The 25,485-nt window shown below is 47.6% G+C and overlaps 4 protein-coding genes across 4 annotated transcripts; all 4 read left to right on the top strand.

Annotated features, from left to right (window-relative positions):
• Positions 1-102: 102 nt before the first annotated feature.
• Positions 103-3,725, top strand: LOC123066819 (E3 ubiquitin-protein ligase RNF170). The gene is made up of 5 exons (XM_044489824.1): positions 103-317; positions 1,216-1,415; positions 2,333-2,431; positions 3,169-3,220; positions 3,326-3,725. The coding sequence occupies exons 1-5, from the start codon at positions 161-163 to the stop codon at positions 3,433-3,435; spliced, it is 618 nt and encodes a 205-aa protein (XP_044345759.1). The 5' UTR covers positions 103-160; the 3' UTR covers positions 3,436-3,725.
• A 172-nt stretch (positions 3,726-3,897) lies between these two features.
• On the top strand, positions 3,898-5,562 carry LOC123066820 (serpin-Z2A-like). Its single transcript, XM_044489825.1, has 2 exons — positions 3,898-4,615; positions 4,692-5,562. The coding sequence occupies exons 1-2, from the start codon at positions 4,193-4,195 to the stop codon at positions 5,493-5,495; spliced, it is 1,227 nt and encodes a 408-aa protein (XP_044345760.1). The 5' UTR covers positions 3,898-4,192; the 3' UTR covers positions 5,496-5,562.
• A 4,897-nt stretch (positions 5,563-10,459) lies between these two features.
• Positions 10,460-12,163, top strand: LOC123066821 (serpin-Z2A-like). Its single transcript, XM_044489826.1, has 2 exons — positions 10,460-11,025; positions 11,237-12,163. The coding sequence occupies exons 1-2, from the start codon at positions 10,597-10,599 to the stop codon at positions 12,035-12,037; spliced, it is 1,230 nt and encodes a 409-aa protein (XP_044345761.1). The 5' UTR covers positions 10,460-10,596; the 3' UTR covers positions 12,038-12,163.
• Positions 12,164-20,856: 8,693 nt separating this feature from the next.
• LOC123066822 (polyubiquitin-like) lies at positions 20,857-22,359 on the top strand. The gene is made up of 2 exons (XM_044489827.1): positions 20,857-20,986; positions 21,460-22,359. The coding sequence occupies exon 2, from the start codon at positions 21,464-21,466 to the stop codon at positions 22,136-22,138; it is 675 nt and encodes a 224-aa protein (XP_044345762.1). The 5' UTR covers positions 20,857-20,986; positions 21,460-21,463; the 3' UTR covers positions 22,139-22,359.
• The last annotated feature ends 3,126 nt before the right edge of the window (positions 22,360-25,485 follow it).

Here is a 25,485-nt window from a genome sequence, read left to right on the forward strand (position 1 = left end):
AGACCGGTTGACCTGCCACGAGGGCACCACGTCCCCCCTTCCCCTCGCCACGCCGCTTCTATAAATATCCGCCCGCATCCTCCGCCTCCCGGTACTGCCCCTCCCCTCACCTCACCTCGCTTCGAGCGCGCCGCGGGAAAACCCTCGACCGAGCTTCCAGATGCTTCCAGAAGTTTCCAGACGAGGGCGCCGCCCCGAGATGGCCCCGGCCTCCGCCTCCGCCTCCGTGGCCCCTCCCGTCGGCGCGCGCTGCGCCGTTTGCGGCGGCGTCGACATCTCCGTCCCCCACCAGGCCAACTGCTCCCACTGGTTCTGCGGTAAGCACCAGCTCGCTCGCCGCGCCGCCGCCTTCCCCCTCCCATCCCTCCGCCCGCAAGGCCGGTCTCTCCGGCCGCGCCCGCGCCTCGGCTGCTCCGCGCGCCGCCGCGCCCGCGCGCGCTCGATTTGGCTCCTCGATTTCGCATACGCGTCGTATATGCTTCGTCGCGATGCGGGGCTTGCGTTCGGGTTGGGGTTGGGTTGAAATGCTTCGCTGCCTCTCGTTGGGCGCGGGTGCGGATCGGCGTTGTGGTGTGCCGATTTGATGCGGATTGCTTGGTTCCGATAGTTGCTTAGCTGTTGTGCGTTTTGGGGGAGGATTTCGTGCCAGTTTGTTCGGGGACACGCATTTGTTCATAAATTCCATGCGTATTGTTTGATTGGTGGTTCCTCTGTTGTGCGCGCACCCCCCGTGGCTTGTAATGTGCCGATTCGACATGGGTTGCTTAGTTCCGTCAGGTAGTTGCTTGGCTCTAGCTGCCTTGTGTGATCTCCTTGGTTTTGGGGAGAATTTGGTGCCACTTTGTTCGGGGCCGTGCATTTGCCATCTGCAAATGTGTTATGATGCAGGGTTTGCAGCTCGGATCATGTTTGTTTTGTAATTGTGGTGTGGCATGTTTGATCATTCGTAGACATTATTTATATGTATGGGCCATGTGCGCTTGTGGAATTTCAGATGCTTGTCCATGTATGTCTACTGCATTAATTGGTGCAGTGTTTGAGTCCATGGCAGTGTCAATTGCTGGTACTGGAATGCTCAACTAGGCTGCTTTGCTTACTTCGGTTTGATGCTAGACTCGGCGTTGTGTTTTGGGCCGCTGGCGAATGTTTTGGTCCTCCTGAACTATTGATGAACAAAAATTCTCACTGCTGACATTGTCATTTGTTTGTGTACAGGACATTGCATCGTGGGGGTGTGGCTACAGGGATCTGTCCTTCGGCCATCCAATTGCCCTATTTGCCGTCGCCCCATAACGCTGCTGGTACCTTCTGAAGTTGCTTCCCTGCTGCGTGATGAGCCAGAAATCGCTCCTGTCATGAACCGAATTCAGCAGTACAATGGCCGTTTTGCTGGAGTACCTCACAGTATGATTCAGGTATACCTGCCATGTCTTCTGGATAGATAGACCCTGCTACCTATACTGATTCCATTGCAGTCTAGATTACATCAGTGGAAAAGGCCTAAGTGCACTTGGTTAGAGATCAGTACATGATTTTATTTCCTTGGCTTCTTTCTCATGTATAAATTTTGGACATTTTCAAATGAAATGTTACTTCATCTCTGAAAATATAACTAAACGGAGTTGCACTACTATTTTAGATTTCTTTGATGAACTCCTGTTAATTTATCTGATCAGTCTATAGCAGCAGTTCTATTATCACCGCATACTTGTACAGTCCATTGTCCTAAAAGTTGCAAGTAACCCTTTGAATTTCCTTTGAAATAAATCCAGGTACTGAGAATCAAATGTTTATCTGAGGGTAGTAGGGTACATTTGATACTCGGTTGTTGATACACTGTATTCACAACTAACTAATTGAGCAATGTAAATTATCAGAGACAATTCTTGGTTAAATGGCTTGTGCAACATTATTTGAGTTCACCGATTATGTTAAATTGTTATTGTATGTTCATATATATTTGCAAGACTTGCCTGTAAAGGCAACTGTTCTGCCCAGCTAGAAAGGCTGCACCCATCCATGTTAGTCCATTAGAAGTAAGAGTACGCGTAATCCTCACCATGCTGCCAAATTCATGGTCTTGAACTTTGATTGTTTGTTGTACAGTAGTGAAGTCAAACAAGTAATTACTAATTTTTTCTCTATGTGGAACTGACCATGCTCGGCAATTGTTAGACGTAATCACTATCCAACGCAGATGCATGTTGTATGTGAATCACAAGCTAAGAGTCAAAAGCATGCTCTTATCACATAAAACTGTGTGGTTGTTTTTCTTTTCATGTCATCTAATGGCAGGCAATGCTTTTCATTTGCTGGATATCTGTGTTTGCAGTGGTTGCTGGACCAGCCCTTTTACATGAGGAGAATGCTGGCAGAATTCAGAGACACACGCCAAGAACCTCCCTCCTTCAAAATCCAAGTCGCATTGGCAGTAAGTCATCCATGTTTCCATTAATCCAGTTCTGCCATCTTCATTTATCATGCTATGTTACTGGGCCTGATAGTTGGATAATGGCAATTAGGGAGCAGAAAACATAGTCTAGTGCTTGCAGTGAGCTATTTACTAGATTCTGGATGGTGTCAGTGGACCAGTAGACCAATATCAGTATTCCAATAATGTTCATAAAGCCCAACTCATTTAGCATATCACCATCAGTCATTGCATATTGAAACCCTTGTACCATTCTGAGTTAATTCCTTCCATAATGTTCTGAGTTATCTTGCTTGGATAATGGCATATACTCTGCTGAAAACCCACCATGCAAGACTTTTGAAATTGAACATAGCATATTATGTTGCTGTCGAGGTTTAGACTGTCTTGAAGATGAAATGAACTATGATCAAGTCTTGAAGAATCATAGACAAACCATCATCGAATTTTCTTGTCAGTGCTGGTCTGTATAGGCCATTGTAGGATCGTGTTTTACTCTGTCATCGTCCGGATTAGATAGGATATGCTATCTTGTCTGATTTCAGTTACTTTTCTGTGCGAACCTTGTACTACTTGTTTAGCTTCAGGCACTGAGTTTACTGTTAGCAATGTTTCAGTCTTACCTATAATTAGCAGCAGTTACGATACACATTTGTCAGGCATGTACTACAATCTAACATCATTTTGATCGTCTAAAATCTTGCTATTCTAAACCGACATTGTTGGATGGCCTGCAGGCCACCCTCGCTCTGGTGTACCTCGCGAGCCCTATTGACCTTTTCCCTGAAGGTAAGGCAGCTAGTCGGTTCAGTCATCTTACGCCTCTCCTCTGGCAAACGCAATCTCTATGAATCCCAAGAGCGTCTGTATATGATTATGCTGTTTTGTTTCCAGCTTTCCTGGGGTACCGTGGTCTGCTGGACGACATCCTGGTGCTCATCGTCGCGTACGCCTTCATCTCCGCCGCCTACCGGGACATCCTCGTTGCCCGACACGCCACGTGAACTGGTTGGTTGGTATGATGCCAGCATGCAGTTACTGACGGACGGATACAGGGAACTGAACTTGGTGAAAGCAACATAGTGAGTGATGTGTACAGCATATATACTTTGACTTTGGGTGGTAATCTCGTTCTGGTAGATACGTACGCACGATCTGTCGGGCTCAAGCTATATTGCTGGGTTAGGGTCTTGGGTTCGAGATTCATACGCCATGCTCGTGCCCGAATGCTCAAATGTTAGGTCAGGAGATATATAGTTAGATCTCTTTGACAGTATGAGTGTTTCCTGGATGACTTGTAACCATCCCAGCTCATGCCATAGTGCTACAGTTGGATCTTAGGGATCGTCTCCCTGGATCGAGCACATGCCATTGTAATGTTGAATGAGGAGTAGGTCTGTTGGACAGTATAATGTCCAAAATTTGGTAGATAGTGCTACTGCCCTATGCTGTAAGCCAGATAGTTGGTTAGTTGTATTTTGTCAGATTGATTGCATTCCAAAGTTGAACCTGATCTCGTTGGTGCCGACTCAGATGTCGATTATTGCCTGATGTGATCCGATTGATAAGATCCTACTCCTATCCCATGGTTTGACAATCACAATCGGACGGCAAAGTATCTTTTGATTAGGGTTTATTTACCATCCACATAATACTTACCATATTACTACGCACTGTCCTTTATATATGTACCCCTGCAGCCATCAGCCGTCCTTAATTTACATCCTTCGTCAATCGCATCGGCCAGCAAGCTAGGACGCCATGGCAGACCAGGAGCCGGAGAGGCCAAGCAAGAAGGCACGCCGGTCGCCACCCGCCATGGACTCCGGCGGCCTGACGGCGTTCGCGCTCCGCCTGGCCAAGAAGCTCGCCGAGGGAGACGACACCAGGAGCAGCAACATCGCCTTCTCCCCGCTGTCTCTCTACACCACGCTCAGCCTGGTGGCCGCCGGAGCCCGCGGCAGAACCCTGGATCAGCTCCTAGGCCTGCTCGGCGCCGCGCCGCCCGACGAGCTTGCGGGGTTCGTGCGTGGCCTCACCGCGGACCTGTCCGGCAACGGTGGGCCGGTCATCACCTACGCCTACGGTGTGTTTCACCAGAAACACATGGAGCTCACGCCGGACTTCCTCCGCACCGCCACCGAGTCCTACAACGCTGAGATACGCGCCGTCGACTTTGCCGAGGTCAGCACAACAAGCACATAACATTTTCGTTCTTATCCGCAGTCCATCACCGGTTGACATAAACTTGTGCTTGCAGGGTGATAGGAAGAAGATCAGGAAGGAGATCAACAAGTGGGCGGCGGCCGCGACGAACAATCTCATCTCGGAGATCCTGCCGGAGAGGTCACTGTCCCAACTCTCAAGGTTCGTGCTCACCAACGCCATCTACTTCAAGGGCGTGTGGGAGACCCGCTTCCCCGAAAATCTCACCGAGAAGCACGAGTTCCACCGCCTCGGCGACGCCGACCCAGTCGACGTCCCCTTCATGACCCCGCCGGGAGAATGCAAGCTCTTCGTCTCACACGGCAAAGGCTTCAAGGTGCTCAAACTCCCGTACAAGGTCGCCACCCCTGCCGCCATGTCGTCGCGGTACTCCATGTGCGTCTTTCTCCCGGACGACAACGACGGGCTGCACGCCATGGTCACCGCTCTGGCGGAGGCGGGCGGTTCTCTGCTCGACCACGTGCCCAAGCACCGCAGCAGCGTGAGGAAGCTGATGCTGCCCAAGTTCAAGATGTCATTCTTCTGCCGCCTCACCAAAGTCCTACAGGGCCTTGGACTCCGTGATGCGTTCAGCGAGAGTGCGGATCTCTCCGGCCTCGCGACGAAGATCGACTGCGACGTGCGCCTGGACGAGGTGTTCCACAAGGCGGTCCTCGAGGTGAACGAGGAAGGCACCGTGGCTGCAGCCTGCACTGCCGTCACTGGACGCGTGAAGCAGACTGCAAGGAGGCCGTTGCAGTTCATCGCCGACCACCCGTTTGCGTTTTATATCGTGGAGGAGGTCTCAGGGTCCGTGGTCTTTGCCGGTCATGTCCTTGACCCTTCTAGCTCACAGTAGTAATAAGGAGTATTTATGTGTCAAACAACAATAATACATAAGTAGTAGTAGAAAATAAACTAAACAAGTCGACTATAAATCGACAATACTTAATTTTAAGTATGGATAGACATGCATCTCCGCATTTTGTTAAGCTCAACGATGATGCATCCTTTTTTTTTTATCATGACCGGATGGATGCATCAATGGGTGCACTGCACGAAATTCACGTTGCGGCGTGGCAGTGTTAAGACGAGTACAGAAACACGGGTACTACAACGACATAAGCCGAGTTTGGAATGGAAAATGCACAACAACGTCCAAGTGCGTGGAAAAAAATATTCTTGGTTTACATAGGCATGTAGGAAAAAGGCACTCGGTTTATAGCTAGGCTCGACAACGGTCTTGCCACATGGCAATCACGGAGATGATGGACGACTCTGTCGCGTTGCGGGCTTGCTTACACGTGGCCTGTTTTTTCCAAATCTATTTTTAGTGTAAAATTTGATTTTTAATGTGATGCATTGCAATTCTATTTACTCCCTCCGTTCCTTTTTAATCCGCGTAGTTTTGGTCAAAGTCAAACTACACAAAGTTTGTCTAAATATATATTAAAAAATATGAACATCTACAATACTTAAACTATATAATATGAAAATATATTTTATGGTGCATTTACAGTACCGGTTCATGTCTTTGACTCTTGAAAATATACTTAAATTTGAACCTTAATACGATTGTTCATGTCTTTGACTCTTGAAGAAGGCAGAGAACTTATAGAGAAGATAATGAATGGTAAAGAGCAGTGGAAATGTTGAGGAGCCAACGAAGCCCACTGAAAAAATAAGCCTACATCTTCGCCGCCTACCGGGACATCCTCGTTGCCTGACATGCCGCAGGAACTGGTTGGTTGGTATGATGCCAGTAGCTACTGACTGACGGATACAATGAACTAAACTTGGTGAAGCTACTTCATATATATATACTATGGGTGGTAAACTGGTAATCTGATTCCGGTAGGTACACACGCACGAACCGTCGGGTCATACTACTGTAGTGCTGGGTTCGGTTTTTGGGGGTCGAGATTCACATGCCATATGCTTGTGTTGAATGCTAGGTCAGGGGATAGATAAGAGACCCTGTTTGACAGTATGCGTGTTTCCTGAATGGCATGTAACCATCCAAGCTCATGTCATGTTGCCGCATTTACGATCTTATTAGGGATCCTAAATTGATTAGGGATTTCATGTTATCCACATGCCAATTTAATGTCGAATGTTAGGTCAGTAGATATATAGATCTTTTCGATACTATAATGTCTCCAAACATTGCATGTATTTTAATATGCTATTTCATGTATAGTGTCAGGATCATGCTCGCTCACTCACCAATTAGAGTGAATTGCAAAAAACCATCACATTTCAAGTTCATATCCGAATTTGCTACCACGTTCCTTGGGCGCCCCCAAAAGCTACCAGTTTCCTAGCTAATTTTCTCAATAAACACTGATGACCTATTAAGGGCGATTTAATACAATTGCTGACATCCAGGGCCCGCAGTCAGGTCCACATGACACTGTTTCTATTGACTGTCAAATCAGAGATGACGCCGTGTTGCTCGCAGTCGAGCACCTTCTCCCACCTCAGACCTTGTCGTCGCACGCCCAGCAGCTCAGGTTCCCCGCACATGGCGTCGTCCGTTCTGGCCGGCCGACATGTCCGCCACCGTGAGCGCCGTGGGCATGCGGGTATGGATGAGCATGGCCACGCGAAGCTGGGCAGAGAAGAGGCCGGAAGAAAGATGATAGATAGTCAGAGGAGAGGCATGGGCCGCCGGCGCGGTGAGGCGGTGCGCCATGGCCGTGAGCGCACATGACCTCAACGCGGCTCAGGGCATCGCGAGGGAGGCTGGGAAGGAGCAGGAGGAGGTGAAGAGGTTCGGGGGTTAGCGCCCTCCGGTGGCGTCGCCGGAGGCCGGTGGGAGGAGGGTTCGCGGCGGCGCGCCGCCATCGAGCGCGCATGCGGAGGTCTCCCTGGTGGTTGTGCGATCCGGTCAGGGTTAGGGTTAAGATGTAGGTGGGCTGCTGGCTTAGTGGACTGGCTGGAAAACTGGGTGGCTGACGGATGGGCCCTCCCTCAAAACTAACAGTCAACAAACATAGTTGACAATTTTGTGCCATGTCAGTGTTTACCACGGGTCCGGGCTGTCAGAAATTGGATTAAATCATCCCAAATCGGTCGTCAATGTTTATTGAGAAAATTAGCAAGGAAAATAGTAGATTTCTGGGGCCCCTAAGAAATGTGGTAGCAAATTCGGATATGTACTTGAAATTTGGTTGTTTTTTGCAATTCACTCCAACAATTACCTAAGGACTCAGTCGCTAGCCTGAAATTCAGAGGGGGTCAAGCTAGGGTTTATATTGCAAAGGGAATGTAGAAGCCAACTACTACATTGGCAGCTAGGGTTTACAACTCGATTGCATTCGATGCCTTGTCGAGGAGGGATCCAAGGCTTTATATAGAGCTATTACATTACTGAAAGGTAAAAAGAGAAGGGAAGATGACAACGACTTGATCAAAAAGCCCTAGCTAGGGCTGGACCAAAAGCTCGTAGCTCGCGAGCTTAATGAGCGCTCGATAGTTCGGCTCGTTAAGCTCGGAGCTCGATTCTTAATAAACAGTGCCAATCACTGATTTCAGCTCGTTATTCTTAACGAGCTTAACAAACGAGCTAACAAGTTTCACGAGTAGCTCGTTAAGCTCATTCGTAACAACATAACACATATTTTCATCTTACGTGACAAACTTTTTGTAGCACCTCGGTCCATCAATGCAATCTAATCGACATATGAGACAACAAACTAGTGCATTTCTTTTTGTAGTCACTATATTTCATATTGAAAACCACATCTACACATTCATCCTATATATCATAACACATTATAATCTGCTAACGAGCGCTCACGAGCTTAACGAGCCGAGCCGAGCAGGGTTTTCTGCTTGTTAATCTTAACGAGCTTAACGAGCCGAGACTTAACGAGCATGAGCTTAACGAGCCGAGCTGCTCGTTAGTCCATCCCTAGCGCTAGCAGGGTACTTGAATGCCGGCTATTGGATAGAGATCAGAGGTGGAGCCTGACATATAGTTGTATCTAATTGAACAGCTAATTCAGAGTGGAGCCTGACATATACGTAGCTGCATCTGCAGTGGGCTAGTTCTATTTTGTCAGATGCGCAGTGTCCCAAAGCCTGAAGCCTCATCCGCTGATATCAAAGTCTGAACCCAGCACTATGCCATGCTGATATCGAATATTTCAGGTCAGGACATATATAGAGACCATCCAAAGGCCACCCAAGCCTGAACTTTTTTTTTCTGATTCTGAAACCCTGAGTCTGAAGTCTGAATCTGATCTGGTTGGCGTCAACTAGGATGGTGATTATTGACTGATCATATTGATAAGATCAGATCCAACGGAGAGATCATATCCCATCGTTTGACAATCAAAATCCGACGGCCAAAACATCTTTTTAGTTAGGGTTTTAGCATCCACACACTTACCATATTAGATACGCACCGTTCTTATATATTGTCCCGTAGTCATCCCTCGTCTTATTGCTAATTTACGCCAACGCTTGTAAACATCGTCAATGGGAGACCAGGAGGAAGCGAGGCCAACCAAGAAGGCACGCGGGTCCTCGCCGCCGCCCGCCATGGGCTCCGGTAGCCTGACGGCGTTCGCGCTCCATATGGCTAAGAAGCTCGCTGAGGGTGACGACACCAGGGACAGCAACATCGCCTTCTTGCTAGTGCATCTGCCGTGACAATTCCATGACAAGAGCCATGGGCCGCTGGCGTGGTGAGGCGTCGCGCCATAGACGTGAGCGCACACGACCTCAAGGCGGCTCAGGGCATCGCGGGGGAGGCTGGGAAGGAGCAGGAGGAGGTGAAGAGGTTCGGGGGGCAGCGCTCTTCGGTGGCATCGCCGGAGGCTGGCGGGAGGAGGGTTCGCAGTGGCGCATCGCCGTCGAGCGCGCATGCGGCAGTCTCCCTAGTGGTTGTGCGTTCCGGTCAGGGTTAGGGTTAAGATGTAGGTGGGCTGACTGGAAAACTTGGTGGCTCACATATGGGCCCTCCCTCAAAACTAACAGTCAACAAACATAGTTGACAATTTTGCGCCATGTTAGCATTTACAGCGGGTCCGGGCTGTCTGAAATTGGATGAAATCATCCCAAATCGGTCATCAGTGTTTATTGAGAAGACTAGCATGAAAAATGGTAGATTTTTGGGGCCCCTAAGAAATGTGGTAGCTAATTGGGATATGTACTTGAAATGTGGTTGTTTTTGCAATTCACTCCACCAATTACATAAGGACTCAGTCGCTAGCGCGGAATTCAGAGGGGAGTCTAGGTAGGGTTTATATTGCAAAGGGGAATGTAGAGGCCAACTACTCGAGTGGCAGCTAGGGTTTACAACCCGATTACATTCGATGCCTTGTCGAGGAGGGATCCAAGGCGTTATATAGAGCTATTACATTACTGAAAGGTAAAAAGAGAAGGGAAGATGACAGCGACTTGATTTAAAGGCACCAGCAGGGTACTTGAATGCCGGCTATTGGATAGAGATCAGAGGTGGAGCCTGACATATAGTTGTATCTAATTGAACAGCTAATTCAGAGGTGGTGCCTGACATATAGGATTGTATTTTGTCAGATGCATTCTGTCCCAAAGACTTTCATATCAGCCGCTGATATCAAAGTCCGAACCCAGCACTATGCCATGCTGATATTGAATGTTTTAGGTCAGGACATATATAGAGACCATCCAAGGGCCACCCAATCCTGAACACTTTTTTTTTCTGATTCTGAAACCCTGAGTTTGAACCTGATCTGGTTGGCGTCAACTCGGATTGTGATTATTGAATGACCATATTGATAAGATCAGATCCAACAAAGAGATCATATCCCATTGTTTGACAATCAAAATCCGACGGCCAAAACATCTTTTTAGTTAGGGTTTTAGCATCCACATACTTACCATATTAGATACGCACCGTTCTTATATATTGTCCCATAGTCATCAGCCGTATTATTGCTAATTTAGGCCAACGCTTGTAAACATCGTCAATGGGAGACCAGGAGGAAGCGAGGCCAACCAAGAAGGCACGCGGGTCCTCGCCGCCGCCCGCCATGGGCTCCGGTAGCCTGACGGCGTTCGCGCTCCGCCTGGCTAAGAAGCTCGTTGAGGGTGACGACACCAGTGACAGCAACATCGCCTTCTCGCCGCTGTCCCTCTACACCACGCTCGGCCTGGTGGCCGCCGGAGCCCGTGGCAGAACCCTGGATGAGCTCCTAGCCCTTCTCGGCGCCGCATCGGCTGACGAGGTCGCCAGATTCGTACGCGGCCTCGCCACTGAACCGTGCGGCTCCGGTGGGCCGATCATCACCTACGCCTATGGTGTGTTTCACCAGAAACACATGGAGCTCACGCCGGACTTTCTCCACACCGCCGCCGAGTCCTACAGCGCTGAAATACGCGCCGTCGACTTCGCTAAGGTAGCAATTGACTCAACTATTACATCGGTCCCACAATTCTTGTTTTAGATTTGTCAGATGTATCTAACACTAGAACGTGACTAGATACTTCCTTATCCGTATCTAGAAAAATCTAAGACCAAATTTTTGGGACCGAGGGAGTATTTTGATCGCCGTTTCACATTGGCAATGGTACAGGTCCTTCATTTACTCTTACAACGTGCATGTGTAGGATGAGGTCAGGGAGGAGACCAGGAAGGAGATCAACCTGTGGGCGGCGGCGGCGACGAACAATCTCATCTCGGAGATCCCGCGGGAGGGTTCATTGACCAACCTCTCGAGGTTCGTGCTCACCAACGCCATCTACTTCAAGGGTGCGTGGGAGACCCGCTTTCCCAAGAAGCTCACCAAAGACCGCGAATTCCACAGCCTTGACGGCGCTGACCCTGTTGAAGTCTCCTTCATGACCCTGCCAGGAGAATGCCAGCTCTTCGTCTCATACAACAAAGGCTTCAAGGTGCTCAAGCTCCCGTACAAGGCTGGTGACGATGCCATGTCACGGTACTCCATGTGCGTCTTCCTCCCGAACAAGGACGACGGGTTGCATGCCATGGTCCGCACTCTGGAGGAGGTGGGCGGCTCCCTGCTCGACCACGTGCCGAAGCACCGCAGCAGCGTGAGGGAGATTCTGCTGCCCAAGTTCAAGCTGTCATTCTTCTGCGGTCTCTCCAAAGTCCTTCGAGGCCTAGGAGTCCGGGAGGCATTATGCGAGGAGGCCGACCTGTCCGGTATCATGGAGAAGAGCGTCTGCGACGTGCGCTTGGACGAGGTGTTCCACAAGGCCGTCGTCGAAGTGAACGAGGAAGGCACCGTGGCAGCTGCCTGCACTGCCGCCGTTGGCCGCAAGAAGCAATGTGCAAGGAGATTGTTGGAGTTCATCGCCGACCACCCGTTCGCGTTTTATATCGTGGAGGAGGTGTCAGGGGCTGTGGTCTTTGCCGGTCATGTACTCGACCCTTCTAGCTCACAGTAATAATAAGCAGTAGTAATTGCATTCGAGCTCCTAGTTAAGTACTATTCTGCCTCAAACAACAATAGATAATCGCCAATAAACTAAACAATTCGACTATATATTTTCTGTTGGGAATTCATGCTTTATTTGGCCCCTATGTTTGTTTTTCTGTCATTATTAAAACATCGATGGTCATCCATCTCTGCATTTTGGTAAGCTCAACGTTGATACATCCTCCCATCATGACCTCATGGATGCATCCATAAGTGAGTGTGGTACTGAGATATATCATGGTTTTATTGCCGCAAGTAACATGACGATAGAGTGGCGATGCAAGCAAGTGCTCTCACAGTACGTTTTGTTCACAGTACGTTTCAACTTGTCGACACCCCATTTGCAATCATATTAGTGGACACATAGTTGCAGTCGGTTTGCGATACTTACAGTTGCATGACTAGTGATGGACATGCAACTGGCCGCCGACCCGTATAGGTCTAATTGCAGTCATTTGAAGGGACATGCAGTTGCAATCGGTTTGAAACGATTAAAGTTATAATTCAGGTGCTGGACACGCAACTAGTTGACAACCCCAGTTGCAATTACATTTTAGGGTCATGTAGTTGCAGTCGGTTTGCAACACTTCCAATTACATGTCTAATAATGAACATGTAACTTGTCGACGACCCCCTCACACCCAATTGGAATAGCGTCGTGGGATGATATGGGAGCTCACGGTACACACCTATAAAAAAGCTTCCTTTTTTGTATGAAAATTCTGATATATTCATCTTCAATCATAGCAGTACAGCGAACACAAAAAATAATAAAAATTACATCTAGATCCATAGACCACCTAGCGACGACTACAAGCACTGAAGCGAGCCGACGGCGGGCCGCGGTCATCGCCCCTCCATTGCCGGAGCCAGGCACAACTTATTGTAGTAAATAGTCGGGAAGTCGTCGTGCTAAAACCCCATAGGACCAGCACACCAGAACAGCAACCGCCATCGATGAAGAATAACGTAGATCAGAAGGATCCAAACCAAGACACACGGACGTAGATGAACAACGACGATATCCGAGCAAATCCAGCAAAGATAATCCACTGGAGACACACCTCCATACGCCCACCAATGATGCAAGATGCACTGCGGGAACATGGGCTAGGCGGGAAGACCTTTATTCATCTTCAGGGAGCCGTCGCCGTCTCGTCTTCTTGAGCAGGACACATACCCTAACAAAACTGAAAGAAACGACTAGAAACGGAGCCAGCCCTTCCGCCGGCCCTTGTCAGGATCCTCCGCGCCCCCAGATAGCCCTAGGGCACCGGAGACGAGGCGGACCTGCGGCGCGCCGACGGAAGGCAGGAGCCCTAGCTTTTGTCTTGGAGGAGGATGATGCATAAAAAAGCTTCCTTGACTCTTCAGTTCTTTATCCATGCACATGCTTTTGCAAAAAGCAAAAAAAAAAAAAAAAACATAGCAGCCCACAAACAAACATATAAGAAAACAACGCACACGGCTTACAAAAAAAATGTGGTCCGTCAAATGACAAAGCACAAAGAATTGCGTCGGACAAAACAGAGAAATAACACTGCAGCGAATCTAACAATGATTAATCGTGCGGTGTAGAACTTAAACATGTTATATTCAATTCTTTATATAGATGTCCCCCATTCCCATTTAATTCACGCGACACCTTCACATGTCCTTGGTTATTAACACTGACATTGCGACAGTTAATTAAAGTCGGAGGTAGTATTATTATCGTGGCTGAAATAAATTAAGGTGGACTAGGAAATATGACCGTGCGTTGCAACGGGAGAATAAGTCACCCGCTGTCTATTTCAACATGAAGCTCTCAGGGGCTGCGATTGAATCTTCTCTCCTTGGCTTGAATTCTCCTCCGTGACTCCTCCCCTCGACGCGAATAAAACCAAAGCCCACATCAATCTTCCATCTTATTTGAGCCTTCTCAAGGTGTCGACCCTGTAGCAACGAAGGTCAACGGCTCGTATTTCTACAACCCAAGAAAAGACTACACTATGCGCTTGTGGCTCGCTACATAGAAAACATCAGTTACCATGAAAAAGAATTGACCGGGTGAAAAAAATAGGGTCATCATTTCTATTTGACGAGATCAAGGACACCTGGTTGGAACTTCAAACAAAGACTTTTTCGATCCGATTCGCTATCTTCGCTCGATTCGATTGTAATTCCGACTCACTTGGTGAAGACACACACCAACCATGGCCACATCCGGGTAGCATCCGCAATATTTTGCCTGGCAAATATTATCACCTCACCCGCCCCGACCAAAATTGCATGAGCAGAAAAAAAAACTGTAGTAGACAAATTCACCAAAGGTTTCGAGCTACGGTTGATACAATATGAACCATGTGCTTTCAATTCTTAACGAGAAAAAGATGTGGTAGCCCCCGGGTATCCGTTCACCCCCGCGAACAATAATAAAAATATAGAAAAGTAAACAAGAAGCTGAAATTTCGTGACATCAAATATGCTCAAACCTTTTTGGTGCTTGCAATGTTTTTCGAGAAATATCATCCGATGAGCTCTATACATGACAAATAAAAATCGTGGCTTAAAACTTTGGGCGTATTTGATGTCATGATTTTTTACTTTGGTTTCAATTCTTTAAGTTATTATTGTTCGTGATGGTGTAGGGACACCCGAAGCTAGAAAACCAATCTCTTTCCAGTCGTACGCATATGCTTGATGTAGACAGAAATCAGTATAATAGTTTTTATAAAGAAGATATAAAGCGTACACAGAGTGATAATCAAACAGTAAGATTTTTGAGGATGGGTATATAGATCAAACCTGCATAATTCACACCACTGAGGAGATGCACACCGTACGTGTAACCAACAAATATAAGCAGATGATGCTGCTCCCGGCCTGTTCTAGCCGTCAACTCCTTGCATACACGTCTAGAGAACAAACCAAAGTAGGATTTTGATCTGCAAGTCTACCCGATGATTGAGCTATTAGAGAGAGTTGGGTGGGTGTAGCTGGGGTTCGGCTCTGGTGCAGGGGTCACCGCACCTATTATGGTGCAGGCCCAATCAGTGCTTGCCACATATGCTTGTAGGCCCAGGCTACTAATTATTAATTCTTTTAATCCTTCTCTAATCCCGTTCGTTTCGGACGCTCCATTCTCTCTTCAATTCCACGATGAACTCCGCCGGGTTCACACAGCACACCACAGCATATGCTTGATCGTCAGCTTCCTTAACATGTCATCACCCCAACCTTTGAAACTAAAATGTGATCTATTTTTTTATGGACATGTGCTCAGAGCATGCAGGCACTCCTAAATGCCATCGACTTGAGTACACACCAAGGTTTTGGTTACCAGTCGAAATTTCAAGAATTCCCATGGTTACAGCATATTTCCGTGCACCTTGATAAATCCTCATACCGAGCAAAAAATACTATTTTTTGAAATTTGTGAATTTAAACGCTCCATTTGTAGTAAAGTGCGTAGGATCTAATTAATGCCATGAGAGTTGATTTTGATGTGTTTTGACAGGTCTCTGGTTCGAACGTTCGTTCATTCATTTATTCGAATTTAAAATTCAACTATAAAATTGGGTGGGTGTAGCTGGGGTTCGGCTCTGGTGCAGGGGTCACCGCACCTATTATGGTGCAGGCCCAATCAGTGCTTGCCACATATGCTTGTAGGCCCAGGCTACTAATTATTAATTCTTTTAATCCTTCTCTAATCCCGTTCGTTTCGGACGCTCCATTCTCTCTTCAATTCCACGATGAACTCCGCCGGGTTCACACAGCACACCACAGCATATGCTTGATCGTCAGCTTCCTTAACATGTCATCACCCCAACCTTTGAAACTAAAATGTGATCTATTTTTTTATGGACATGTGCTCAGAGCATGCAGGCACTCCTAAATGCCATCGACTTGAGTACACACCAAGGTTTTGGTTACCAGTCGAAATTTCAAGAATTCCCATGGTTACAGCATATTTCCGTGCACCTTGATAAATCCTCATACCGAGCAAAAAATACTATTTTTTGAAATTTGTGAATTTAAACGCTCCATTTGTAGTAAAGTGCGTAGGATCTAATTAATGCCATGAGAGTTGATTTTGATGTGTTTTGACAGGTCTCTGGTTCGAACGTTCGTTCATTCATTTATTCGAATTTAAAATTCAACTATAAAATTGGGTGGGTGTAGCTGGGGTTCGGCTCTGGTGCAGGGGTCACCGCACCTATTATGGTGCAGGCCCAATCAGTGCTTGCCACATATGCTTGTAGGCCCAGGCTACTAATTATTAATTCTTTTAATCCTTCTCTAATCCCGTTCGTTTCGGACGCTCCATTCTCTCTTCAATTCCACGATGAACTCCGCCGGGTTCACACAGCACACCACAGCATATGCTTGATCGTCAGCTTCCTTAACATGTCATCACCCCAACCTTTGAAACTAAAATGTGATCTATTTTTTTATGGACATGTGCTCAGAGCATGCAGGCACTCCTAAATGCCATCGACTTGAGTACACACCAAGGTTTTGGTTACCAGTCGAAATTTCAAGAATTCCCATGGTTACAGCATATTTCCGTGCACCTTGATAAATCCTCATACCGAGCAAAAAATACTATTTTTTGAAATTTGTGAATTTAAACGCTCCATTTGTAGTAAAGTGCGTAGGATCTAATTAATGCCATGAGAGTTGATTTTGATGTGTTTTGACAGGTCTCTGGTTCGAACGTTCGTTCATTCATTTATTCGAATTTAAAATTCAACTATAAAATTGGGTGGGTGTAGCTGGGGTTCGGCTCTGGTGCAGGGGTCACCGCACCTATTATGGTGCAGGCCCAATCAGTGCTTGCCACATATGCTTGTAGGCCCAGGCTACTAATTATTAATTCTTTTAATCCTTCTCTAATCCCGTTCGTTTCGGACGCTCCATTCTCTCTTCAATTCCACGATGAACTCCGCCGGGTTCACACAGCACACCACAGCATATGCTTGATCGTCAGCTTCCTTAACATGTCATCACCCCAACCTTTGAAACTAAAATGTGATCTATTTTTTTATGGACATGTGCTCAGAGCATGCAGGCACTCCTAAATGCCATCGACTTGAGTACACACCAAGGTTTTGGTTACCAGTCGAAATTTCAAGAATTCCCATGGTTACAGCATATTTCCGTGCACCTTGATAAATCCTCATACCGAGCAAAAAATACTATTTTTTGAAATTTGTGAATTTAAACGCTCCATTTGTAGTAAAGTGCGTAGGATCTAATTAATGCCATGAGAGTTGATTTTGATGTGTTTTGACAGGTCTCTGGTTCGAACGTTCGTTCATTCATTTATTCGAATTTAAAATTCAACTATAAAATTGGTTCGAAATATTCTCGGTATTTCTCGGTATTTCCTGGTAACCGTGGTAACCACGTTTACCCGTCCCCCTCGGTAAAATTGCCTCATTCGGTAACCAAAATCTTGGTACACACTCCTCGATGCCATTGATCAAATGAGATCTATAACGTTGTTTTCTCATCGTGCCCAACTCCAACCGACCAGTACTTTTGAGCATCCGATGGGAAGATTCTTCAGCAGGTTAGCAAGCATGGCGAACGGTCCTCGAGCAGGCATTCACCATGGCCGATGGAGATTAGTTGTTGAATGGACAAGCAGAGATAAGAATTTGCAAGTTTGCAATAGCAGCAGTGAAGAGAGAATAATCGACAAGGAAATTGGAGAGAGAATGGAGATTCCGGAACAAACGGGATTATAGAGGAGGATTACGAGAATTAATAATGAATTGCCTGGGCCTACAAGCATACGTGAGACGCATTGATTGGGCCTGCGCCATAATAGGTGCGGTGACCCCTGCACCTGAACCAAACCCGTGTAGCTGCCTTCCTTGTCGTGGCGCCAGTGAACATATCCTCCACCGCTCCAAGCTCATTGGCAAAAGTAGTCCTCCGCCTGCACTCGGCCATGTCGTCGTCATCATCACCATGCTGGACGTCGATGATCCAGGGCTGAGCGTTCCTTCTCCAGGTCCAGGCCCACCACTTTCCTTTCCTTACTCATTATTCCTTTCCTTATTTCCCAACAATCCACGTAGCGCTCATTTATTTCCTTATTCCTTTTCTTATTTGTCGCGCGTCTTCCTTATTTTTTTATATCAATCCTTTTTTTCCTTTGTTGCTTATAAACACATATAAATTGGAACAATTCTATTTAAGAAGGTGAGGTGGGATTTTGTATAACGTCGGAGGCGTGCATTGTTGATGGTCTGGCCTATAGACTCCATCCATACCGAAAAAGGGTTCCCCGCTTTGTATTCCAAAGCGACCAGCCAACAAAGTATACAACTCGACGCTGGGGCGAGCAGCACAACAAGCCCAAAGACAGTCGCTTTCTTTCTTCCAGGAGAAGAAAGAAAGGCGATCTCGCCTCCTGCCGCTAGGGCGCCATCCTCCGCCGCCGTCCTCCGGCGGGCTCCCCTCCGCTGACGACCTCGGTCGTTGGTGGTGAGGGGGGTCGCCGGATCCACGCCCATGGATTGTTTTAGGCATTAATCTCTTAGGTTTTTGGGTTGTTCATCGTCATGGCTTCGGCAACAGCGATGGCGGCGCCGACTAATAAATCTTCAGATCCTTTCCCAACGAGGCGATCCATTTTTGGGGTGGATTTGGAAACAAGACTGTTCAAGCAAGGATGGTGCGGCGGCGGCGGCATCCTCGTGGTGGACCTGTGTCCTCGGGCTCCACCGTTGCGACGATGTTTGCTCCAGCGCCGGCGTGGAGCTTGGGAGATAGTCCAGGAGCAGATGCAAATTGTGGTCTGCATCGATGACATCTGGAAGATGGTGGATCTGGGTTCGTGGTTCGTGGAAGGCAGGTATGGTTTCCTCCTCCAACGTCTTAGTTGGGCGGGGGTGCCAGATCTGGAGTTCGATGGCGTGTCCAGGGTGTTGCTCCGGTCTGATTCGTTCAACGGCAATGGCTTCGCCTTTATTGGCGAGCCACCTTGGAGGTCCGCAAAGCTGCATATCAGCGATGGAGCCGCGTCGAGCTCGGGTGTGGAGGTGATCCGTCATTTTCTCTTTTGGTGGCTGCTATGGTGGTGCCAGAGGCAGGTGACGAGCGTTGGTGTCAAGCTCATAGGATTCTTCAGTCTTGTTTGTAATTTTACTTCTTGACTGGTGTTCCTGTGTGCAAAGGCTAGCATTCTGCTGTCTTTTCAGTTTTGCCAGGTCGGTATGTACGTGGCTTGTACTATGATCCTTGTGATATAAATGAGACACGTATTACCATGCAAAAAAAACAAGCCCAAAGACAAAGAAGAAGAAGAAACATAATGCCAACAACGGCAGCTTGACAAAGCGCGGAAGGCCCGCCACCGCTGCGCCCTCCGGAAACACCCCACCACAGCCCGAGGCTCCAAGTGCCGCATACCAAGCAGAACCTCCAAGAAGGTATGCGACGCCGACGACGCTGCTGCCCGGACAAGTCCTAGGGTTTTCCCCGGTATGCGAAGGAAAGTAGGGGATGGCTACCACCGATGCCCTTCAAGAAGCAATGGTGGCACCCGCCGATGTCACCGTATCAGCGCCGGACGAACCGGCAAGGATTTCTCTAGCTCACCAAACACCACCGCCCATCCGGAGCCAACCATCCAAACAACCACCCAATGCGCCACCGCGGTTGTGCCGCCGCCCATGCCGTCTCACTACGAGCACCACCACAGGGCCGAGAAGACCGGAGAGAAGTGCCACGCGCGAGAGCAGCAGCACCAAGGCTGAGCAGAAGGGAACCACCTCCACCGCCATCGTGCGAGAAGCCGAGCCTCCGGCACAGTCGCGGTAGCCGACCGGACACGGCAGCGGGGCAAACCAGGCCACCCCTGGCCCGGCCAAGCTCAAAACGGGCCCGCTAAGCCCCGCCGGCTGTGCTGCAGCAAGCTGGCGTCGGTGCCACCAGCCCCTGTCTCGCGATGCCGCTCCCCTGCATCCTGGGAATCACGCCGCCAACCAGCCCCGCCGGCGGCCCGCCCGACCCAGATGGGCCCCGTAGGGCCTAGATCTGGGCCGAGCGCCGCCGCCAGGACGAGCCCGCGCCACCCCGCCGCCAACTACGGCGCCGCCGCCCAGCCGCCTGCCCGCACTGCGACAAGGAACCCCTCCGCCTAGGAGCACCCCCCCGATGCAACTCCGCCCCGTGCCGGAGCCACCGGGAGGGGAAGGGCAGGAGGGCCGCCGGCACCAACGACCCCGAGGCCAGGCCGGCTGCGGGCGCCAGCGACGGCGGCGGGGAGGAAGGGGTGAGGGGGGCTGGAGGCGGGAGAGGAAGGTGCGCAGCCGGCCGCCCGCGGGAGGGGGGGGGGGGGGGACGCGGTCACGAGAGAGGGGGGGATGAATCCGGGCCTGAGTCCATCCATCCAGTACACACATATAGATTTTATCTCTTTTGAAGAATCAAAGTGTTACCCGGTGGATTGGTTATTGTGTACCCTATCAACAGGGTGGTCCTGAGTTCAAATCACATCCATATAAATTAATTTTTGTGCGGAAGCACATGTAAAGTTTGTGTATTAAGGGGTGACGAAAGGAGAACAAAAAACCCTACCTCCTTTCAAATCTCCGCCGTCAATCTTTATGATTAACGTAAAATCGATGGATCTAAAAAGATGATGTATGGAGAACTATGAAAACCTCCATCCTTCATTGTTAGGTATAGGTATAAATATATATATAGATATAGATATGTATGTAAAAAAAGATAAATAAAAATGAATTACCTCATTTAATCTATTGTCTTGTAAAATAGGGCCGATTAGACGGAGACCCTATAAAAACAAGAGTCGCCATCTATTCTTCCCGAAACCCTACTTCTTCTTCCATTACGTACTTCCGATCGATCTCCCACGGGCGGCGGAAGCAACAGGCGTCGATCCATCCACTTCAAGGTACGTACGGAGCTGTTTCGCCTCATTCATATTCCTGGTGTGGTGTCCGTGATCGATCTACACACTGGAACGTACTGCCGTGTTACCTCACGGAATTTGTTGCTCACCCCGGTTAGACCTTAGGACAATACTATAAATTGCTGTTCCCTCCAATCTAAATTAATTGACGCAGCTTTAATACAAATATGTACTAAAATTGTACTTCCTCCGTCCCAAAATAAGTGACTCGATTTTGTATTAATGATGGAGGGAGTACTAAAGTAGTGTCAAGTCAACTAATTTGGATCGGAGATTCTATCATTTCTTCCCGAAGAAACTATTGCTATATTTCTATGCATCGGTCAAACTTTCTGAATAGCTAGACATCTGCGGCCGGCCTGTTGGATTTGTTAACGTTTATGTCTGCAATTGTTCTAAAACATATGTATATGAGTCTAACAACTAGTAATCTTTCTTTTTTTGCCATATTTCAGAACAATGTACATCTTGGTCAAGAACCCCGCGGATAGGATGATCCGCCTTAGGGTCAGGCCATTACATACCTTGGGTGATGTCAAGACAATGATCCAGCAGCGCCATTTCCTCGTCTCCAACGGGGTGCAGCTAGACGATAACTGTACGCTGGCTGATTACAACATCCAGCATGAATCCACGCTCGAGCTCCAAGAGAAGATGCATATCTGCGTGACGGAGACACTGATGAACAGGACCATCCCGCTCGATGTCGACAGCCTAGACACCATCGACGACGTGAAGGCCAACATATATGGCCTCCAGGGCTTCCCCAGTGCTCAGCAGTGCCTCATCTTCGCCGGCAAGCGTCTCGAAGAGGGGAACCGCACCTTGGCTGATCATAACATCGTCATGGAGTCCACGATTCTCCTTGTTCTCCTCCCTTGTATATCGAGAGGAGACATGATGCAGATCCATACAAAGTCGTTATCAGGAAAGACCATCTCTCTTGAGGTTGGGAGTTTGGATACCGTCGAGAGTGTCATGGTGAAGTTGTATGAGAAGAACTTCGCCTCTTATCCAAGCCAGCAGCGCCTCATCTTTGCAGGCAAGACGCTGGAAATAAGGCGAACCCTAGCGTACTACAACATTTGTAGTGATTCTACCCTTCGTTGCGTGCCCTGCCTTTGCGGTTGTTGAGATAGATGTCTGCTATTGAACAACCAGTTTCTATTTTCCTGCACTCTCAAGTTCCGATAGTAGTCTGCTCCAGTCTTGTTCCCTTTCAGCAGTGGTGTGTTATCACTTATCAGTAAAACGTAACATATGTATCATTTAGTACTAGATTTTTTTTGAGAAGAGGCTATTACAGAAAAGCCGGCATACTTTTATCCATGTGTATATTATGATAAGTATAATAAAGCCGGCATCCTTGATGATTTAGGGCTTATGTCATTTCATTTCTGAGAATCTGTGTCTTTATTTACTTCATAAGGTCACTTGGGGGCTTCCTGCTCATTGAGTATAGCTATGACACTTTTGATCCAGCTTGTTCGCCTTGATTCAAAAACTTGGAGGCTTCCTGTTCATTGAGCATAGCTATGACTACACTATTGATTCAGCTTGTATGCCTGGATCACAATATTACTTGGGGGCTTCTTGTTGAATGAACAAAAGCTTTGTTGTCCCTAGTAATAGGCTTGGTCGCCAGGTGTATTCACCAACACACCGGGTTATCCTGCCTGTGTAAGTTTGCCACTCCGACCAGGTAATTCTGGAATGATCGCCATACGCTTGACAGAATCTTTTAAAACACCCTGAACTTGTCAAAGTTAAAACGGCGATTTGGTCATGTGAGGCCCGGCTTACAGGTTTGAATTAAGGTATAACTCAATGGCTGTGCATCCCTTGAATAACACTTGATTTTGAGGCCTGGCAACCTTTGAATGCCTTGATCTTTTCTGTTTTCTTTTGCCTTTGAATATTTTTGATGACTTATATATTTGTGCCATATTGATATATGGTCAAAATTCGATTCAGGCCATGATGCCTTGATCTTGATTTGATAAAAGCCGGTGTTTTGATAACCCGGCCTGGCTTTGGACGTTGAGTCGCCAACATATGATTCATGGAATTCTGCCCGAGGCGTTGTAAGCCGGCGGCGTGGATAAATTACACAGAGTGTTGCGCTCTGTATTGGGATTGTTGGCTTATTGTATTTGGCCTTGTAAGCCGGCAATACACATAAGTATCACATGTATGATATTTATTTTGTTATATTTATATGAGGTTTTCATAAACCGGCCCTGGTTCTGGACGATATGGTCACCAGTGATTTGTTATATGGGGCTTTTTGACGTGCCTTGGGGTAAGCCGCCAAGCTATTTGTGCTCTGTTTTGTATGCATGGCATATGACAATCTACTTCGGCAAAATTGATAATGACTATGAGCTTGAATATTAGATCATCAAAGAAGATCAAATACAACTCATCAAAGAGTTCTGCAAGTAAACATGCGCGATGGCATGGCAGACAAATTGTTTGATAGCTAGCCAATTACGAGACAACTGATGGCCCAAAAGAATAATTGTTTTGGCAGAGAACAGATGCTAAGCCGGCCTGCGGCTTACTGATCTTGGCCTCGATGAGTTGAAGGTTGTGGATCATCCAACAATGGTTCATCCTGCTCCTCTTCACCCAATGGCTAGAAATCAGTAGTGGCCTAGTTGATCCCAGTCAAAGCTCTGAATACAGCTTCATCACTTATAATGGCTGATGGGTCAACATCAGGGGCAAAAGTGTGCTTACGAATCAGAGGAGTCAGGTCCTGTGAATCGTGAACCGACGCCTTGACCTTCTTGTTGTCGGCGTCATAAACCGACTGATAATGTGAAATATTGGTATCTTCAGCTGGCTTGCTGGCCAGAGGACGCATTTCCCTTGCTATTGTGGCAAAGTCTTCTACACTGAAGGGTGACCCGTCTTCTTTTACGCTCGGGCAGCCGTTTGCCAAGTCTGCCGGCTCAAGATCGGCTTGCCATGCTTTGGCCCGGGTCAGCGCGGTGAGCGTACTGGCTCTTGCAACTGATTTCTTCAACTCTTCGATCCGCAGAGGCAGCACATATAGCTTCTCTAATGTGTCTTTGATGAGAGTTGGAGGCTGTTTTTTTGTGAGCAGCTGTGCAGATGGATCGTTGCGCGCCAGTATATAACTGCTCTATGAGCGTGTAGGAGGCTTTCAAATTTTTGCGCATATATGTGCCAAGGTGGGCAACACTGGAGCCTACATCATCAAGAAAAAATTATAGGCCGGACAAATATTTATTAAAGTGCATTCAAAGAAAATATTGAGTTGAAGTTAGCCGAAGATTGCAGCAGTCATGGCATTGACTTGATGTTTTAAGCTGGCGACTCTTCAGCTACCGGCTAAAGGGCCGCTTCAGCGTCCTCAGCTCTCTTCAATAGGGCTGACTTCTCTGTATCCCAACGTGCCTGTTCAGCTATGAAGTCTTTCTTCAGCTTCTCCATATATGCTAAAGCAGTGGTCAATTCAGTTTTGGCCTTGGAGGTTTCTGCTTGCTGAGACTTGATGTTCTCTTGAAGGTCGGCGACTTGGGATTCTTTGTTATTAAGCTCAGCCTGAAAGATATAAACAATGAGTAGGGTGGCTATGAGTTTATTTGAGAAGTCCCAACCACAATACAAATATTTTACTTGGCACTGGGGGGCTAATGCAGCTTGCTCTTTTTCAAGACAAATTTATGATGACCTAGTTGTTATATGTTGATTATAGCTGATTTATGGGGGCTATGGTCTCAAATTGTCTTGATACGTATGGTATTGAGACCCGGCTTATCTTGATAGTTTAAAACCGGCCCTTGCGGGCTACAAATGTGAAATTACAATGTTATTATCTAAAGTCCCGGCTCATCTTGACAGTCCCGGTTCATCTTGAAAGTCCTTGGGGGCTACACATGCAAAGTTGAAGTGTTATTATTGAAAGTCCCGGTTTATCTTGAAAGTATAAACCGGCCCTTGGGGGCTACTAGAATTGGTCTATGAAGCTATTGAAGATTACAACACATTCTATTCTATTATGTCCAATAAACTTGGCAGCTAAGGGAAGGATATTTATATGGAAAATGGTTGCAGTATTTACCTCAAAGCGCTCCTTCATCAAGTTCACTAAGCCGGCTTCATAGTCATGGCTTGTGTAAAGACCGTTCAAATACCGTGAATGAATCTTTTGGGCACTGAAATTGGCATAGCTATCCAGATTGGTTGACCACTTGCCCTTGTCAGCAACGGAGATTTCTACCTTAGTGCTATGCTTTGACAGGACAGTGGGTTTGCCTGGTTCTGCATAACTGTGCCTACTAATGGTAACATCATCATCTTTTTCTTCAGCTGGCTTGATAGGGCTTGCTGGCTTAATGGGGCTTGGCAGGTCGGTGGTGGATGGGTCAACATCCATTTGGTTTATGTCAACGTTGTGGTCGACCAGTGGTGGCTCATCAACTATGGCTTGAGGGGCTTGATGAGAGGTC

This window comes from Triticum aestivum, chromosome 3B (genome assembly GCF_018294505.1).
Source record: "Triticum aestivum cultivar Chinese Spring chromosome 3B, IWGSC CS RefSeq v2.1, whole genome shotgun sequence".
NCBI lineage: Eukaryota > Viridiplantae > Streptophyta > Magnoliopsida > Poales > Poaceae > Triticum > Triticum aestivum.

What these genes read in the sequence shown, in the direction of transcription:
- LOC123066819 (XM_044489824.1), top strand. Translation starts at nt 161, where the DNA reads ATGCTTCCAGAAGTTTCCAGACGAGGGCGCCGCCCCGAGATGGCCCCG. An exon ending in TACCTCACAGTATGATTCAG is followed by an intron (nt 1,416 to 2,332) that starts GTATACCTGCCA and finishes CTGTGTTTGCAG; the next exon opens with TGGTTGCTGGACCAGCCCTT. An exon ending in TATTGACCTTTTCCCTGAAG is followed by an intron (nt 3,221 to 3,325) that starts GTAAGGCAGCTA and finishes TTTTGTTTCCAG; the next exon opens with CTTTCCTGGGGTACCGTGGT.
- LOC123066821 (XM_044489826.1), top strand. Translation starts at nt 10,597, where the DNA reads ATGGGAGACCAGGAGGAAGCGAGGCCAACCAAGAAGGCACGCGGGTCC. An exon ending in GCGCCGTCGACTTCGCTAAG is followed by an intron (nt 11,026 to 11,236) that starts GTAGCAATTGAC and finishes GTGCATGTGTAG; the next exon opens with GATGAGGTCAGGGAGGAGAC.
- LOC123066820 (XM_044489825.1), top strand. Translation starts at nt 4,193, where the DNA reads ATGGCAGACCAGGAGCCGGAGAGGCCAAGCAAGAAGGCACGCCGGTCG. An exon ending in GCGCCGTCGACTTTGCCGAG is followed by an intron (nt 4,616 to 4,691) that starts GTCAGCACAACA and finishes TTGTGCTTGCAG; the next exon opens with GGTGATAGGAAGAAGATCAG.
- LOC123066822 (XM_044489827.1), top strand. Translation starts at nt 21,464, where the DNA reads ATGTACATCTTGGTCAAGAACCCCGCGGATAGGATGATCCGCCTTAGG.